This window comes from Schistocerca gregaria, chromosome 9 (assembly GCF_023897955.1).
Source record: "Schistocerca gregaria isolate iqSchGreg1 chromosome 9, iqSchGreg1.2, whole genome shotgun sequence".
In the NCBI taxonomy this organism is placed as follows: domain Eukaryota; kingdom Metazoa; phylum Arthropoda; class Insecta; order Orthoptera; family Acrididae; genus Schistocerca; species Schistocerca gregaria.
The window spans coordinates 155,545,008-155,564,703 of NC_064928.1; the positions used below are offsets into that span (position 1 = coordinate 155,545,008).

The 19,696-nt window shown below is 41.3% G+C and overlaps 1 protein-coding gene across 1 annotated transcript in view; it reads right to left on the bottom strand.

The window, feature by feature from the left end:
* The window catches only part of LOC126292275 (gephyrin), a 117,296-nt gene that overhangs the window by 40,554 nt on the left and 57,046 nt on the right, over positions 1 to 19,696 (bottom strand). The window contains exons 4-5 of the mRNA XM_049986183.1: positions 13,578 to 13,791; positions 1,456 to 1,737 (exon numbers count right to left, since the gene is read on the bottom strand). Of these exons, the coding sequence (XP_049842140.1) occupies positions 1,456 to 1,737; positions 13,578 to 13,791 (496 nt within the window). The remainder of the gene's footprint in view (positions 1 to 1,455; positions 1,738 to 13,577; positions 13,792 to 19,696) is intronic.

Here is a 19,696-nt window from a genome sequence, read left to right on the forward strand (position 1 = left end):
TAAAACTCAGAACTGATAGCAATCAGAGTATTGGGGAAAATCTAATTTAAGGTATAGGCTTACATGAAATAATAAAATTGCTTTAAAATTGCAGTTATTTTGTTTGAAATAGAAAAGATATTTACTTAATAGAACACACACCTCTTATCATTTTTACAATTTAAAGTTTTTGGGTTTACACACGGCTTGTAAATCATTAACTTCAATGAGAAAGCCTGAAGAATTATTACACCTATAACCAACCACCTGAGCCCCAATTGCCACTACTGCAAAACAACGGAAAGAAGAAACCATGAAACTTAGCGACTTATGGACAGTAGCTCTGCAGAAATGCTAAACAGTTCTTTATCACTGACCAGACAACAATCAATAGTTAAGTTTTATCTTTCACAAAGATCATCTCTCCTTATCATGTGTAGCTCCAGGCAGGTTCCTTTTTTTCTACAATATACAGGGTATTACAAAAAAGGTATGGCCAAACTTTCAGGAAACATTCCTCACACACAAAGAAAGAAAATATGTTATGTGGACATGTGTCCGGAAATGCTTACTTTCCATGTTAGAGCTCATTTTATTACTTCTCTTCAAATCACATTAATCATGGAATGGAAACACACAGCAACAGAACGTACCAGCGTTGTTACAGGAAATGTTCAAAATGTCCTCCGTTAGCGAGGATACATGCAACCACTCTCCGTCGCATGGAATCCCTGATGCGCTGATGCAGCCCTGGACAATGGCGTATTGCATCACAGCCGTCCACAATACGAGCACAAAGAGTCTATACATTTGGTACCGGGGTTGTGTAGACAAGAGCTTTCAAATGCTCCCATAAATGAAAGTCAAGAGGTTTGAGGTCAGGAGAGCGTGGAGGCCATGTAATTGGTCCGCCTCTACCAATCCATCGGTCACCGAATCTGTTGTTGAGAAGCGTACGAACACTTAGACTGAAATGTGCAGGAGCTCCATCGCGCATGAACCACATGCTGTGTCGTACTTGTAAAGGCACATGTTTCAGTAGCACAGGTAGAGTATCCCGTATGAAATCATGATAATGTGCTCTATTGAGCGTAGGTAGACGAAACTAAAATGAGCTCTAACATGGAAATTAAGCGTTTCCGGACACATGTCCACATAACATCTTTTCTATATTTGTGTGTGAGGAATGTTTCCTGAAAGTTTGGCCGTACCTTTTTGTAACACCCTGTATACGTCGCTCTCAGGTGTCCAGCCTGTCAGTCGGCAAGACTCTACAGACGAGCAATGCCTCTGAAGATGTCCAGGACAGCTCTGGACAAAACATCAGGAACAAGAGAGTTTCGGCGACAACGTCCTTATACAACAGAAGTTTTACCGGCAGCAAAGATGTGGACAGCTCATAACTTTTCTTGGCACTCTAAAATAACATAGAGGAGATTAAAAAAAACTCGATTTCTTTCACACAAAATAACTTACCGTGACTCCAGCCTCTGAACTGCCAACAACTTCGCGCCTGCCAGCTCCATCTGAACTGATGGCAGCATACCCGTCTTTAATGGAAGCAGGAAATGGTGGAAGAGGATCACTAGAAGTCACTTCAGTTGCCAACACGCGACCCAATAGCCGTGCGGTGAGAGGGAGGCACTCCGGATCTGCAGGTGTCGGACAGAGTGCCAGAACTTTCCACTGGGCGTCAGGCACAGTGAGCAGCGGCCACGTCGACTTGCGGGGTCGCAGTGCTACTTTTGACACATCCACCTGTATGCACAAACAGTTAGATTTAAATTATGTTGTTACAGATGTATCTTGTAGTAAACCCAAGTTTTGGCTCTCTAATCCAAATTGAATCTGTCGCTATGATCTTTCCTTATGACTCTAGTCGGGAATTATGTGGTACTTGATTTTGTGTAAGATTTTGATACAATGAAGTAATTTACTGATATTAACTAAACTAAATTAAATATAAACTCCGTCCGAACAGGCCTCAGAAGGCCCAACAGTACTGACCAACTGCTCATTATCCTAAGTCAAAAGGTGTCACTGGAAGCAGATATGGAAGGGATGTGGTCAGCACACTGTTATCCCAGCTGTTGTCAGCTTTCATGACTGGAGCCACTACTACTCAGTCAACTAGCTCCTCAACTGACCTCACAAGAGCTGAGTGCAACCCAGCACATCCACGCAACCCATCAGTGCTTATCTACATCTACATCCACACTCTGCAGAGGTAGCAGAGGGTACCTCGTACCACAACTAGCATCTTCTCTCCCTGTTCCACTCCCAAACAGAACGAGGGAAAAATGACTGCCTATATGCCTCTGTACAAGCCCTAATCTCTCATTCCGCAAAATGTAAGTTGGCGGCAGTAAAATTGTACTGCAGTCAGCCTCAAATGCTGGTTCTCTAAATTACCTCAGTAGTGATTCACGAAAAGAATGCCTCTTTTCCTCTAGAGATTCCCACCCGAGTTCCTGAAGCATTTCCGTAACACTCGCATGATCTGGCGGGAATAAGTGTTACTACTGCGGCTAGGTCATTGGCGCTACTTTACTAAGACAAATGTTTCCTTTTTCATACTAAGTGACAAGAATTATTTTTTTATATTAAAATTTGAGAACTTGAAAGGCCCCAGGAAAAAGCCACCCCTACATTTTAAAATCAAATAGAAACATAATAAATAAAAAAGTTACAAAAACAATGCAATTTTCATACACAGCAACATACGAGTCTTTATTCAGATCCCATTAAGTCTAACTCACAGTTTATATTTCTATGAGTGTAAACACCTGTTACACATTAATAAATTTGGTCCTGTCAGCATGTGCAAATATGGCAGGCATGTTGTGCACAGTTAGTTGAAAGTGGATCATTGTATCTGTTGGAAGTAGCAGTTTGTAATTGGTGAAAACTGGCATGTAAGTCAATCCACATTTCAAGATTTATGTTTAGAACCTTTGTGAAATTATTTCATGTCATAACAAATGCAACAAATTGATATGACAACTTAATTAGAAAAAGATTTTGAAATGAAATTCAACTTTCATTTGGAGCAACTATGTCAAGCCATTACTACTGTGATAATCAATAATGAGAAAGTATTAATTTTTACAATCTTGTGGAAACATGAAGATTGTGATGTGTGAAGTGAAGGCAATAAATGAATGGAAGTATACACCTTATCCACAAAGTTTTGGTTTCTGAATTATAAACTAACAACATATCGTCTACACGTCAATTGTTTCTGTAAGCCTCTACTTCATCAAGGACCCACAAAAAGCAGATGAGTGGTAAAAATGTTTTTTCACTGTGTCACTTCCTTCCTCAGACATTTTTGCAGCACTTCATTAGCATTGGCACAGCTAAAATGGTGCAGCTGAATTAAACATCAATTATTTACACTTTTCAATATTCTGGATTGAGTGAATAAACTATTGAGGGAAGGTTGATGACAATATTCAGTTCAAAGACAGCTTTGACATGGCTCTTCATAACAATCTCTCTCTTATATCCACTGTTCATGTACAAGCCTTGGTTCCCCTTTACAGTTTTTACCAGCTGACCCCCTCCCCTCCCCCCATTACCAAATTAATTACCCCTCGATGCCTCAGAATGTGTCCTAACAACCTAGTTCTTTCAGTCATTTTTTACCATAAAGCTGTTCTCTCCCGAATTTGATTCCTTACCTCTTCATTACTTACACAATCTGCCCATCTAATCTTCATCATTCTACCATAACACATTTCAAAAGATGCTATTATTTTGTTGGCTATACAGCCAGTTTAGGCTGAGTGCATGAACGGACACAGACGAACTGTCCGCCTAGGATATGTCCAGTACCCAGTAGCGGAGCATGCCCTCCAGCATAATTCTAGGGACCTAGGAACCTGCTACACCGTATGTGCCATTTGGCTTCTCCCACCCAACACCAGTCCCTCTGAACTACGGAGATGGGAACTTGCACTCCAGCACATCCTTTCATCCCGCCATCCCCCTGGACTGAACCTACGTTAAACAACCTCACTCCCATTTACTTTTCAGTCTTTTCCTCTTTCCCTTTCCTCTTTATCCATTCATGCATCTTTCATCCTACATCTCTATACTCTATACCTCTTTACTTCTGTATGCATCCTCTTTGGTTTGAAGCTGGTACAGTACCTACAGTAGAATATCTTTGGCTTCCCTCTGACAACCATGCCTCCATCCTTGCTACCCTCCCTGTTTTCCTTTCCCTGTTGCTTCATAACCTGGGTTGTGAGTAACTAAATCCACTTTCCCTTCTTCCCTTTCTTTCCCCTCTCTCCTCCCTGATGAAGGAACATTTATTCCGAAAGCTAGGAACTTAAACTTTCGGTTGTTTTTTGTGTTTCTATCGGCTGTACTGAGCTGAGGTAAGTACTGGCCAGCCCCTCTATCTCTTTGTTAGTAATTGTTTCACATCTTTATATGAGATTTTCCATTAATTAGTTGGCTATACTGTTTGTCACATACAGTTCACTGGCTGTACTGTGTCGCATACAATTCACTTCCAGACAAAAACTTCCTGGAAAGCCTCCCACCATATAAATTTATATGTGCCATTAATATAGTTCACCTCTTTTATTTCTGTCACTGTCAGCTATTTTCTTGCCCAACTAGTTAAACACATCTCAGCAGCACCCGAGTTAATTCAACTACACTCCATTACCCTCGTTTCACTTTTATTTACGTTCGTGTTAAAAATAACCTCTTTTCAAGACTTTATCCATCCCATTCAACTGATTTTCCGAGTCCTTCATTGGCAAATCTCAAAAGTTATCATTTCTTGTCGCAGGAATTAAGCACTTTTTCCAGATTTTTTCCTCGTTTTCCTTTATTGCCTCCTCTATGTACAGACTGAATAATATGGGGGATAGGCTACAAACCTGCCTTATTCTGATCCCAATTAGTGCTTCCCTTTCATGCATGTCCTTCAACTGTTATCACTGCTGTCTGGTTTCTGTTAAAGTGGCAGAAAATCTTCCACTCATTACATGTTATTCATACCAAACTCCCAATTTTGAAGAGTGTATTCCAGCCAAGATTGTCAAAAGATTTTTTACAAACTTACAAATTCTAGAAATGTGGGTATGCCTTTCTTCAGTCAATCTTCTCAGAATAGTCTTATGGCCAGGACTATATAAATTGTAAGGCAAAATAATTATGTAATTTTGTAGCTTTCTCAGAGCAAATGTTAGAAGATATATTTCCAGAAATTCTTCCAGGTAGGTATTCCATTTACTTAAGTCTCCAATTAATGTTAGCTGCTATTTATGCCTGACTTTAAACTCTCAATATCAGCTGCTCCCTTTCTAACTAGTTTGTTTACTACTGCCCTTAGCTGTATATTGATAGCTGAGGCACATGTCAGTCAAAAGATTATCTTCCGTCAACCCATGAAGATACAGAAACACACATGGTCATTCAAAAAGAAAAGGACAGATTTCAATTGTTTATTAGTGACAAACTATAAAAGATAGAAACACATTGCACACATCACTGGACAGGGGAAAGTTCAAAGTTTTATGTTCACACATACACTCAACATGAGCAACAAGTGCTACTCGCCAAACATCAAACCTGTAGTCCACTTCATTCCACACACATAACAAGTCCCTGAGTTCTGAATCAACAACTTCACAGTTCGATTTCTCAGCTTTTGAAGAGTAGCTGCCATAGGTGGAACAAAGACAGTCTTTCATATACCCCCACCAAAAAATATCACAAGGTTTGAAGCAGTGATCTGTGAGGCTAAAGCAATGAACAAGCTCCTGTTGTTATCCTCTTCCAATCCAATTCTGTGGGATGGTGGTGTTAAGACAACGCCACACCACAAAGTGGAAGAGAGGCAAGTGACCATCATGTATAAAAATTAAATCACTGGAATCTTTGTGAAGTAGAGGAAACAAAGAAATTTTGGAGCATGTCCAGATATGGCATTCCTGGGACAGTTTCCTCCACAAAAAAGAAAGGTCCATAAACTTTTAAATGGAAGTGGCACAGGATACATTCAGTTTCAGCGAGTCCCCTTCAAGCTCAATAACAACGCCAGGATTTTGTGACCCCCAAATTCTTACATTATGATGGTTTACTTTAATCCATAGAGGAAATGTCAGTTCATCTGAAAAGATGAGTCATTTGGAAAAATTGTCCTTTTCCATATCCTGGTGAGCTGAAATGTAAAATTCACACATGCCTTTATAGTCACCTGGACACAACTGCTGCAGTAACTGGAACTTGTAAGGCTCCATACATAGTGTTCATTTCAGAGCACACCACACTGCTGATTGAGGTAGTTTGAAGTTCCTGGCTTGCCCATCTTGTGGACTTCCAAGAGCTCCATGTGAAGGCATTTCAGATACACTTGACACTTTTATCATAGAAAGAAACTTCCACATGGGAAAAATATATTAAAAACAAAGATTCCAAGACTTACCAAGCAGGAAAGCGCCGGCAGACAGGCACAATGAACAAAACACACAAACACACACACAGAATTACTAGCTTTCGCAACCGATGGTTGCTTCTTCAGGAAGGAGAGGGAAAGACGAAAGGATGTGGGTTTTAAGGGAGAGGGTAAGGAGTCATTCCAATCCCGGGAGCGGAAAGACTTCCCTTAAAGGAAAAAAGGACAGGCACACACACACACACACACACACACACACACACACACACACACACACACACACACACACACACACATCCATCCGCACATACACAGACACAAGCAGACATATTTAAAGGCAAAGAGTAAGGGCAGAGATGTCAGTCGAGGCGGAAGTACAGAGGCAAAGAAGTTGTTGAAAGACAGGTGAAGTATGAGCGGCGGCAACTTGAAATTAGCGGAGGTTGAGGCCTGGCGGATATCGAGAAGAGAGGATATACTGAAGGGCGAGTTCCCATCTCCGGAGTTCGGATAGGTTGGTGTTGGTGGGAAGTATCCAGATAACTCTGACGGTGTAACACTGTGCCAAGATGTGCTGGCCGTGCATCAAGGCATGTTTAGCCACAGGGTGATCCTCATTACCAACAAACACTGTCTGCCTGTGTCCATTCATGCGAATGGACAGTTTGTTGCTGGTCATTCCCACATAGAAAGCGTCACAGTGCAGGCAGGTCAGTTGGTAAATCACGTGGGTGCTTTCACACGTGGCTCTCCCTTTGATCGTGTACACCTTCTGGGTTACAGGACTGGAGTAGGTGGTGGTGGGAGGGAGCATAGGACAGGTTTTACACTGGGGGCGGTTGCAAGGGTAGGAGCCAGAGGGTAGGTAAGAAAGGTGGTTTGGGGATTTCATAGGGATGAACCAAGAGGTTACGAAGGTTAGGTGGACGGCGGAAAGACACTCTTGGTGGAGTGGGGAGGATTTCATGAAGGATGGATCTCATTTCGGGGCAGGATTTTAGGAAGTCGTATCCCTGCTGGAGAGCCACATCCAGAGTCTGATCCAGTCCTTGAAAGTATCCTGTCACATGTGTGGCACTTTTGAGGTTCTTCTGTGAGAGGTTCTGGGTTTGAGGGGGTGAGGAAGTGGCTCTGGTTATTTGCTTCTGTACCAGGTCGGGAGGGTAGTTGCGGGATGCGAAAGCTGTTTTCAGGTTGTTGGTGTAATGGTTCAGGGATTCAGGACTGGAGCAGATTCGTTTGTCACGAAGGCCTAGGCTGTAGGGAAGGGACCGTTTGATATGGAATGGGTGGCAGCTGTCATAATGGAGGTACTGTTGCTTGTTGGTGGGTTTGATGTGGACGGATGTGTGAAGCTGGCCATTGGACAGATGGAGGTCAATGTCTAGGAAAGTGGCATGGGATTTGGAGTAGGACCAGGTGAATCTGATGGAACCAAAGGAGTTGAGGTTGGAGAGGAAATTCTGGAGTTGTTCTTCACTGTGAGTCCAGATCATGAAGATGTCATAAATAAATCTGTACCAAACTTTGGGTTGGCAGGCTTGGGTAACCAAGAAGGCTTCCTCTAAGCGACCCATAAATAGGTTGGCATACGAGGGGGCCATCCTGGTACCCATGGCTGTTCCCTTTAATTAAAGGCTTCCTCTAAGCGACCCATAAATAGGTTGGCATACGAGGGGGCCATCCTTTAATTAAAGGGAATAGCCATGGGTACCAGGATGGCCCCTTCGTATGCCAACCTATTTATGGGTCGCTTAGAGGAAGCCTTCTTGGTTACCCAAGCCTGCCAACCCAAAGTTTGGTACAGATTTATTGATGACATCTTCATGATCTGGACTCACAGTGAAGAACAACTCCAGAATTTCCTCTCCAACATCAACTCCTTTGGTTCCATCAGATTCACCTGGTCCTACTCCAAATCCCATGCCACTTTCCTAGACGTTGACCTCCATCTGTCCAATGGCCAGCTTCACACATCCGTCCACATCAAACCCACCAACAAGCAACAGTACCTCCATTATGACAGCTGTCACCCATTCCATATCAAACGGTCCCTTCCCTACAGCCTAGGCCTTCGTGGCAAACGAATCTGCTCCAGTCCTGAATCCCTCGACCATTACACCAACATACTGATAACAGCTTTCGCATCCCGCAACTACCCTCCCAACCTAGTACAGAAGCAGATAACCAGAGCCACTTCCTCATCCCCTCAAACCCAGAACCTCTCACAGAGGAACCCCAAAAGTGCCCCACTTGTGACAGAATACTTCCCGGGACTGGATCAGACCTTGAATGTGGCTCTCCAGCAGGGGTACGACTTCCTAAAATCCTGCCCCGAAATGAGATCCATCCTTCATGAAATCCTCCCCACTCCACCAAGAGTGTCTTTCCTCCATCCACCTAACCTTCGTAACCTCTTGGTTCATCCCTATGAAATCCCCAAACCACCTTTCCTACCTACCCTCTGGCTCCTACCCTTGCAACCGCCCCCAGTGTAAAACCTGTCCTATGCTCCCTCCCACCACCACCTACTCCAGTCCTGTAACCCAGAAGGTGTACACGATCAAAGGGAGAGCCACGTGTGAAAGCACCCACGTGATTTACCAACTGACCTGCCTGCACTGTGACGCTTTCTATGTGGGAATGACCAGCAACAAACTGTCCATTCGCATGAATGGACACAGGCAGACAGTGTTTGTTGGTAATGAGGATCACCCTGTGGCTAAACATGCCTTGATGCACGGCCAGCACATCTTGGCACAGTGTTACACCGTCAGAGTTATCTGGATACTTCCCACCAACACCAACCTATCCGAACTCCGGAGATGGGAACTCGCCCTTCAGTATATCCTCTCTTCTCGATATCCGCCAGGCCTCAACCTCCGCTAATTTCAAGTTGCCGCCGCTCATACTTCACCTGTCTTTCAACAACTTCTTTGCCTCTGTACTTCCGCCTCGACTGACATCTCTGCCCTTACTCTTTGCCTTTAAATATGTCTGCTTGTGTCTGTATATGTGCGGATGGATGTGTGTGTGTGTGTGTGTGTGTGTGTGTGTGTGTGTGTGTGTGTGTGTGTGCCTGTCCTTTATTCCTTTAAGGGAAGTCTTTCCGCTCCCGGGATTGGAATGACTCCTTACCCTCTCCCTTAAAACCCACATCCTTTCGTCTTTCCCTCTCCTTCCTGAAGAAGCAACCATCGGTTGCGAAAGCTAGTAATTCTGTGTGTGTGTTTGTGTGTTTTGTTCATTGTTCATTGTGCCTGTCTGCCGGCGCTTTCCCGCTTGGTAAGTCTTGGAATCTTTGTTTTTGACACTTTTATCATATGTGCGTGGCTGTCCAGTGCCCTTCCCTCTGCATATGCAACCAAATTCTACGAATTTTATATACCACTCATAAATATATTTATGCAGAGACTGCTTCTTGCTGAATCAAAGGCAGAATGGACATTGCACTTGAACAAGGACTGACTTCATACAAATTCCAAAACACAGAATGACTTGTCTTGTGGTGTAGCCACCATGTTGCTACAATCAAATAACAGTGGGGTTGTGTCACAACTTCGAACCATCTTCTATCCACTGACATGCACAATGTGTTTCTATCTTTTATAGTTCGACTGTAAAATTTGTTCTTTCTTTTTGAAAGACCCTATACAAGTGAACAGTTCCAGAGGTTCTACAGTTAAAATCTTGTTATCTAAATTTCTTATGGAAGTTGCCACTGAAACAAATGCTTTTAAGAAAGGTTCCCTGGCACCAAGTAACCATACAAAAACATAGTGTTGTGTTTCATGTTAGGATCAATTACCCAAATATCTTTCACACACTAGATTGCTTATCACGGAGTCCCTTTTCCTAATGGACATCAGCTGATCAACCCTTTAGTTTCATTGCAACACCACTTAATTCTGCAAATTTTTGACAGATCTATTGTTATGATGTCATTTTCAATTTGTGATTCTACGACACTAAATTATATGATAAAAAACATGACATTTATGTTCATAACAGCATGTTTTGTTTTTATGATTTTTGACTTTTAGGAGCCTTTTTAGAAAGTATTTGTTGTAATTATACCTTTTTGGAGTATTATAGACACCACATATTAATTTGTCCAAACTTTTAAATAATGGTATCTTATGTTTCTGAGTGTGTATAGGTTGACCAACGATGATTTTTTAGAGGCCACACTCTTGCAAAAACTTTTTGGTTTTAACAATGACATTCTTTTAATAAACTAGGAGAGAAGTTTTTCGACTTGGGACACAGCACTTATTTTACGAAATTATCACAGGCTATGTTATTCACATGACACAAGCAACAAAAGTATGTGGATTTGCTACTTCCAAGAAAGGCAACAACCCAATCATCTTCAGACAAATTAATGCTGCATGCTTTTAGGGACCTTCATGGTATGGTGCTAACATATTACACTCGTAAGAGGCAAACCATTGCACAAGCATACCACCAATCTCTTCTGACTGTGTTACAGGTGACTGTTAAGATGAAGTGTTTCAGAAAGCTGTGGTAGGGGGGTAGGGGACAGGAGAGGCAGCTGGAGGTGGTGTGGGGGAGGGAATTCTCCACATCAATGCCTCAGATGATTATGTGCAGGACACAGTCACATGTGCTACTCTTTTGATCTATCAGATTGACCCTCGCCCCCCTATATTCTCCTGACACAGCAACCAGTGACTTCTTCCCCACAGCTTGGATGAAGAAACCATTGGGTGGCAGGCATTTTCATGAATGATGAGGTCACTTTTGAGGTGCAGTGTTTCAGCTATAGTCAAACTGCATACTTCTACAATCGAAGTCTCTAGCAAGTCACTGATCATTGGGAAAAAATTTGTAGCATTGAAGGATGAATATGTAGAGACCAAGTAATACTATCACGAAGCTTCAAAGTCACAGTACAAGTTCTTCCAGGTGGTAATTAAAACTTTATTACTACCTCTCTAATTGCAGTCTACACAGTACTACCACACTCTAACATACACCCAATTTACGACACACACTGCAATGACAGTTGTTCCCGTCTGACAGCCAAAGATCCACTAGCAGCCCTATCAGCAAATAAGTCATGTCTCACTCAACGATGCTTGCCCTGTAAGATTAACACTCATTTTTAACTCTTTTTCTACATAATTCAGAAAACATACATGCTCTACCCCCATGTGTGTGCACTGTGGCCCGCCTACGTAGTGTTAGTTGGATGCACAATGCCAAGATTCTAGTTTGGCAGGTGGACTACTGTGGTGGTGGGAGTTGTGTCAAGTGGGGTGGATAGACAGAGAGATAGGCAGGAAGCAGGGTTGTGGGTGGGGAGCTAGTGGTTCGGAGGGAGACACTATCTTCCCCCCCCCCCCCCCCTCCCTCCAAAAACAGTCTACAGACAGACATCCTGTGCCATATCCCCACATACAACAAACTTCCCATCACCCCAAAGAATCAGCTACACAGGAGCGGCCCCTTGTCACTCAAAATCAATCTGAACCCGGACAACTGACCCATATCCTTTGGCAGGGCTTGGACTGTCTAGCATCGTGCCTTAAAATGAGGCATGTCCTACCTGAGATTCCTAAAGTGGAGTTCTGCCACCCACAACACAACATCCTTGTCCATCCTTACGCCACTCCAACTCCCAACCCCTTGCCACAGGGACTGTATCCCTGTAGAAGACCCTGGTGCAAGACCTGCCCAATCCACCCAGCCAGCAATTTCTACTCCAGTCCTGTCACAGGACTATCCTACTCCATCTACGGGTGGGCCACCTGTGTAAGCAACACTGTCATATACAAACACCAATGCAATCAGTGCACAGCCTTTTATGTGGATATGACAACCAATCAGCTGTCCACCAAAACGAATGGTCACCGCCAGATTCAAAGAACAATGTTGACCACCCAGTCACAAAACATGCAGCTGAGCACAACATGCTCTATTTCAATGGCTGCTTCAAATCCTGAGACATCTGCATCTTTCCCTCCACAACTAGCCTTTCTGATCGATATGATATGAGTTAGCATTACAAAATATCCTTCATTCCTGTGACCATCCTGGCCTCAATCTCCGTTACTCCACTGTTCCCACACTCTCCACCCAATAGTTTCCCCTTCCTCCATCCTATCTGCCCTGCCTTTCACACCTTCAGCCTGCACCACTTTAAACTGCTTCCAAGACCCGTGGATCCCGTGCCCGGCCCGTGAACCTGACACCCCTTCCTCCCCCTTTTACATCTGGCAAACCAGCTACTGATTTATTCTAAAAGCTAGCAATTTTTCTTTCCTTTCTGTGTATGCCTGTCAAAGAATATAAATGCAGTATTTCATCCACAAGAAACCTATATTTCTGTTGCTGGCCATTCTTATGATTGCCACGTTCTTTGACGAGCAACAATTTTTCATCAAATCTAAAAATCTGCTCATTGTTTCACTTAATTTGACTTTCCAATTAATGAATATTTTTTAACATAGTTACTAATTCTTCAAAAAAATAGCTGTATATTGAATTCTGAAGATTCTGGCTCTGATGTAGCACCAACTGCAGAATTAGTTTCTTTGAAGCTGAGAAACAGAATCTTTTTTTACCACATCTGCATGGTAGTTCCCTCTCTAGCTACAATTATGGTGGTGTATCTGCACATTAGATAAAGTAAGTACTCCATTCAATACCAAGTTCCTATTTTATGTGTTGATTCGAAGTATAGCAAGTAAAACTGCATGTTATTTTGTTGATAGATGATGTCTTTCTGCAATTCAACATAACTTCAGCTAGTTACTACCTACTTCTTCTTCGAAACAAATGTTATTCTTAAGTTAATGTCCATAGGTTACAAGAAAATCATAATTAAACAGTCCTGAAATGTGTTTCACACCTCTTGTGGTCGTTAGGCAACTCACAGGATGACACAATTGGTGTCTTCTTTCTGTTTCTTTTCTAATTTATTGCACTATGTACATTTTTTCTTTGTATAATCAACATTACAAATCAATATAAATAATACTACTCATCAAGATGTATTCAACAGCGTAGTGTACTGTCCACTTGGCACACTGGTGCCGCAAAAATTAGAAGGAATGTCACAACTGTACATGACAGACTGTTTTATTACTCGCAGAAGTTTATAAGGTTCATGGACTCAGTTTGCTGATAGTGTAGATATAAAGTCGCCCACCTTGCTGTGGACGCTGGGAGGGGTGGCCTCGGGATCACTGTCGCCCTGTGCACCCATGCTCCTGTGAACCTGCTCCACTTCCTTCTTGCTGTCCCTCACCAGCTCCACCGCGTGTGGCAGGACTTTGGCGACTGCTTCCAGGGACTCCTGAGCTCCCTTAGTGCTGCCTGGCAGGTTGATAATCAGGGTTTTGCCACGTATTCCACACACACCTCTGGAATGACAAGGAGATTACAGTTCATCTAATTTAAAGAAAACTTAATTTCTAAAAATGAAATTTTATTGTCTTGTCAACAGACAGCAGGAACATAAAACTGAATGGGAGCGGGCCAGTTTGGATTTAGGAAAGGAAAAGGAACCAGAGATGCCATCAGCACAGTGAGGTTTTTGTCGGAGATAGTTTTGGCTGCTAACAAAGAAGTCGGTGCTTGTTTTATAGACTGGCAGCAGACTTTTGACAGAGTCAGCTAGACAAAACTGATGAACATCCTTAAGGAGATAGAAATCAACTGGAACAAAGAGTAAAAGTGTGACTAAACAATGGAGAAACGAACAGCGTGGAAATAGGAAGAGGAGTCAGACAAGGATGTTGTCTATTGCTGAGTCTCTGAAACCTGTATGGAAAATGGCTAGTGAAAGAAGCTTTGGAAATATACAGAAGCTTCAGGATAGGAGCAACTCATCAACACCATCAAGTATGCAATTGATCTGGTGGTGCTCGCCAAAAATTAAAGGCAACTGCAACATGTGATGAAGCAGAGAAACTGAAAGGAAATATGGCATGGAAATCGACATCGAGAAATCAGAAGTGATGTGTATATCAAAATGGGAGAAACTTTTGAGGATAGCTGTCAAAAGCTGCCTACTGCGCAACTGAAATTCAAGGAAGAATCACCATGGCCAAAGCCGCATTCAACAAGAAGAGAACTCTGCTGACCAGCAAGTTGAGCTTGGAATTAGGAAGAAACTTGTGAAGTGCTACAACTGGAGCATTGCACTGTATGAAGCACAGATATGGAGCATGAGGAAAATGGGGGAAAACCTACAAATTTTTGAAATGTGGTGGTGGAGAAGAATAGAGAAGATCAAGTGGACAGGTCATCTGACAAACAATGATACTGAGAGAAGCAGGAGAGAAGAAAACTATTCTGAATACAATTCTTCAGAGAAAGGCCATCTGTATCAGACACACACACTTAGGCACGAGGGGGCATGTATACGACATCACTGAAGGGAAGATCAAAGGAACTACACGATGAGAAAGAAGAATAATTCAACATCTGGATGACATGAAAGATGGAAGGAGATACAGAAGACTCAAGGAAGAAACTGAAGACAGGGAACACTAGCATCAGAAATTCTCTGTATGAAGACACAGTCCTGCCACTACGCAGAATAATGCATAATAATAATTGTCTTATCAAGAGCATTAGCTTCATTAAAAAAATTAAGCAAGGAAGTTGAAACAGAACAAGGAAGAGTATCTCCATCTACTCTGCTATCACTGCTACAATAAATAAATTACAAAAGATTCCCATTTTGCAATTTACTTTTCTATCACAGTTATCACGTAGTGCAAATATCAACATTATTTCAAAGGCTATATTTTCCAAATTATTCTTATTCAGACAGCAGTTTGTGTTTCATCAATTTCTATGGTTTTACTGAGGAACTTTTTCCACAAAAATTAGGTACTGAATATTTCACAGAGCTATGTGGTCTAAAAATTTTGGCTCTGCTAACAATCTTTTGCTGAAACATCAGGCTATACAGACTTAATGAACTAAATTTAATAACTACAAAAACATATTTAATTTTCCCTAATTTTCAATAATGTATAAGCAATTTTAATTTAAACATTTTATTGTTGACTAATGAATACTGCTTAAATGATCCAAAAAAGTATTAAATGATTAGTTTATATTGAAAGAGGTATGTGACCTACTAAGTGATACAAAAACATGTATATTAAAGACACTATGTTATTAACTAAAAGTATCATTAGCACAAACTGCATGAAATACACTGTTATAAAAATTTCCATAAATGTGCTCCAACTGTGACTAGTGGTTATGTCTTGAGAGTAGTTGTTACAGCTTTGCTCAGTAACTAATTGCTGCGTGGCAATTTTGGTTGATAACACCACTTTTCACTTACTGAAATGTAATTAGTTGAATCCTTGTGAAAGTTTATGTTATGTTTCCAGCAAGAAATCGACATAAAAACCACATGGTAATACAGCAACATTTTTGTATAATTTGAAAATATATTTGTTGAACATACATCACTATTTATGAAAACTTTTACCACAAAAAAGGCACATTAACAATAATTTTACCACAGAATATTATAAAGCGAGTGCAGCTTGGTTGGGGACCATTTGCTGTATATTTGTATAAAGCAATTCAAGAAAAATCACAGAAAAACCCAATCTACAATGACTGAAGTGAGAATTTTAAGTCTGGTCCTTCTAAACGTCTTCACCACTGTAATCACATCACTTAATTATAACTTGAAGATAATTACATTTTTAAAATATTGAGACATAGTAAGGGAAAGCTATAAAACTTAAAAGCTAACAGGATATACTAAAAAAGATCAGAAACAGATCTTAGTATCCAGCAGGATTTTTTTACTTGCATGTTTTTTCCACAAAATAACAGCTGTCTTCAGGAATGTAAAAAGAATTACCAGCAAAAAGTTTTTCTTTAATGTTAGCTTTCAGCTTTAGTGTTGGAACAGCACTGCAATGGGGAAAAAAAACTGGAATGTCAAGAAGAAGTTGGTAGACATGATGTCGATTCAAATTTTGCACCAGTCACCTAAGAGTGACCCTAATTGCGCCACTATGAGGATGCAAATTAGGTTTACCCTAAATACATGCTGTAACAGTCGTAAGTGTTAGTTATCTTCAAGACTGGGTTGGTGAGTTGACGCTAGTCAAGAAAGCCTTTAAGGTAACAAAGACACCATTATCAACACCTCACTGAGACTGTATGAGATCATATAACAGGATTACGTGGAGCCGGATCTTCCTTCTCCTATATTGCATAAATACTCAGCAGGAATGCAGACAGTGTACATGACTCCTGGCAGCAGTGGTTACAAGAGTGTATGGTCACAAAGAAGAAAAAGCTCTAGACGGCCACGTGGCACTAACGAGAGGGAAGACCATCGTGTTCGGTGTATGACTCTGGTTCATGGTACTGCGTCTGCAGCAGCAATCTGAGCAGCAATTGGCCCCACAGTGACACAACAAATTGTGACAAATTAGTTATTTCAAGGACAGTTCCAAGCCAGAAGCCCTGTAGAGTGCATTCCACTGACAACAAACTATTGCCATTTGCGACTTCAGTGGTGTCAAGTGAGAGCTCACTGCAAGGCAGGATGGAGGTTTGTTGTGTTTTCTGATGAAAGATGGTTCTGCCTCCATGCCAGTGATGGCTGTGTGTTGGCTATAAGGAGACCAGTTGGGGGCCTGGAACCACCCTGCCTGCCTGCATGCTAGGCACACTGGACCTACACCTGAAGTTTTGGTCTGGGGTGTTATTTTGTATGACAGCAGGAGACTCTCATGGTTATCCCACACACCCTGACAGCAGATCCCTACATTAGTCATGATTTGACCAGTTCTTCTGCCATTCATGAACAGCATTCCAGGCAATGTTTTCCACAGAATAATGCATGCACACATACCGCTGTTGTAACCCAACATACTTTACAGAGTGTTGGCGTGTTACCTCGGCCTGCTCCAACACCAGATCTGTTTCCAATTGAGCATGTATGGGACATCATTGGACAACAACTCTAACAACATCCACAATCAGCAATAGCTGTCACTGTATCAACTGACCAAGTGCAACAGGCATAGAACTCCATCCCACAAACTGACATCTGCCACCTGTACAACACAATGCATGCAGATCTACATGCTTGCATTCAACATTCTGGCAGTTACATTGGTTATCAATGTACAAGGATTTCACATTTGCAATTGCATATCTCACCCTTACATTAACCTGTGATCCTAGAATGTTCATCACTTAAATGTGTTACCTAGACAAAGGTATTCCCAAAATTTCATCTCTCTACATTAATTATTTTTTGGTGTTGCAAGCTTTTTTCAGTGAGTGTATATGGCATTTACCTTTATTCTTATCTTGTACTGGTGTCTGCAAGGAAAGGATTGTAGTTCCTTACTTTTCTGAAGAGAGAGGAACAATAGTTACTGTGGCGTCAGTTCTCTGTGTTAAAATGATAAACAACTTCCTAAACTGCAAAGGCAAACATGTACGGCCCACGTGCTCTCCCAACCTATCATTTCATGACAGCATTTTGTGGGGCTATCTGAAATCAAGATTGTATGTAAACAAGCTCCAAACAAGTGCCGACCTGAAAATTTCCTTTTGTCAAGACATTGAAGCTATGTCAAATTAACCGTTGGAGAAAACCTTGCAGAGCTTTGAGGAGGGGCCCTGGATGTGTTTCTGTCAAGAAGGATGGCGTTTTAATGACTAATTTCCAAACCTAATTTATCTACATAGATTTCAAAAATGCAATAAAACTACAGTATTATTACTTACTCCAAAACTTTTTTTTTCTATGAATAAAATAGTGGAAATTATTCTGTAATGAAATACGTAAGTTACCTCTGCTCCACCCTGTATTTTAATTTTAGCACAGTGTGCACATGCTTGCAAGTACCGTAGGCTACAAATTCAAAAATAAAAATGATGTGGTGTGAGACAACTTATAGTTCCAAATTGGTTCCCCCTGCGCCAATGCTAACTAGACTGGGTACAAAAGAACTAAGTTCTACAACGACCCACTCTCTCCTTTTAGGAAGGAACAAAAAATGAGTTTAAAAATAAATTTACAAGAACGAACAATGAGGAGCAGGCCGCCGCCAGATCAATGGCGCGCTGCATGTGACCTGTACATCCCTGGAATACAGCAAAGAACTTCCTTGATCCAAAATACCACACATTCACCTTTGGCTTTATGTTCCATCCATCACAATTACATTTTTGTAGTTGAGGGTGTAGTCTTCAGTCTAAAAAGTTGTCTGATACAACTGTTTATGCTAACCTGTCCTGTGTGAATCTGTTCATCTCTGCATAAATACTGTAACCTACATCCACTTTACACACATTCCACTTGACTGACAAAGAAGTGTCCGGTCAACTTGTTTTCTTTTTCTTTTTGTCAAGTTGTACCACAAACCACTTCTTCTCTCCCCAACTCAGTTCAGTGCCTCTCAGTTATTTATCCCCTCTATCCACCTAATCTTCACCATCCTTTTCAACAGTCTCTCTTGATCTGTAATATTTATCATCATTACTAACAATGTAAGGAAAGGAAGATTGCTACTTATCATAAAGTTGCAGACAGGCACAACTAAAAGACATTTATGCATTAGTGTTCGGCCACAGCCTTCCTCAGAAAACAAAACCCATACAGTGAGTTGTAAATGTGTCAAATTCAGAACTTTCTCAATGTTCTGTATGCTCTCATGCATTATAAAAACTAAATATCAATTGAAACATTATCATCACACTCACAAACAAAGAGAAAGAACTATCACCACATATTCACCAAATAATGAAAACAGAAGGAATGTAGAAACTGTGTTATGCTAGTCTCCCAGAAATAGGAAAAGCATATTGTAGCACATTGTCCTACAACATGTGGGTAAGAAAATAAACACAGTACCTCCTTCTACAACAGTTCAATTATTTTGGTAAATGTGCTCAAGAAATTCAAAGAACTTGAATGAAATTCTGTGGACATTACAACTGTCCAGAAAGCTTGCACTGTGTCTGAATACACACTGATAAGGTAGCTTAATGTTACCTTTTATCTGTCACAAGTGAACTGCCCAGAGCCCAAGCAAATAAAGGCAGTACAATGGTTGACTCAAATCTCAAGATCAAGAACAGCTGCTCAATTGTTCTTATTTCGATGGATCGGCAATTTGTTCAAACATTTATACCACTTACAAATCATCCTTAGCTCTTATCACTGGTGTTTGTTTCTAACATATTTGCATGAATCATTGACTAATTAATAGAAATACTTACTTTTAAGCAATTCACTAACAATGTTAAACATACTTTAAA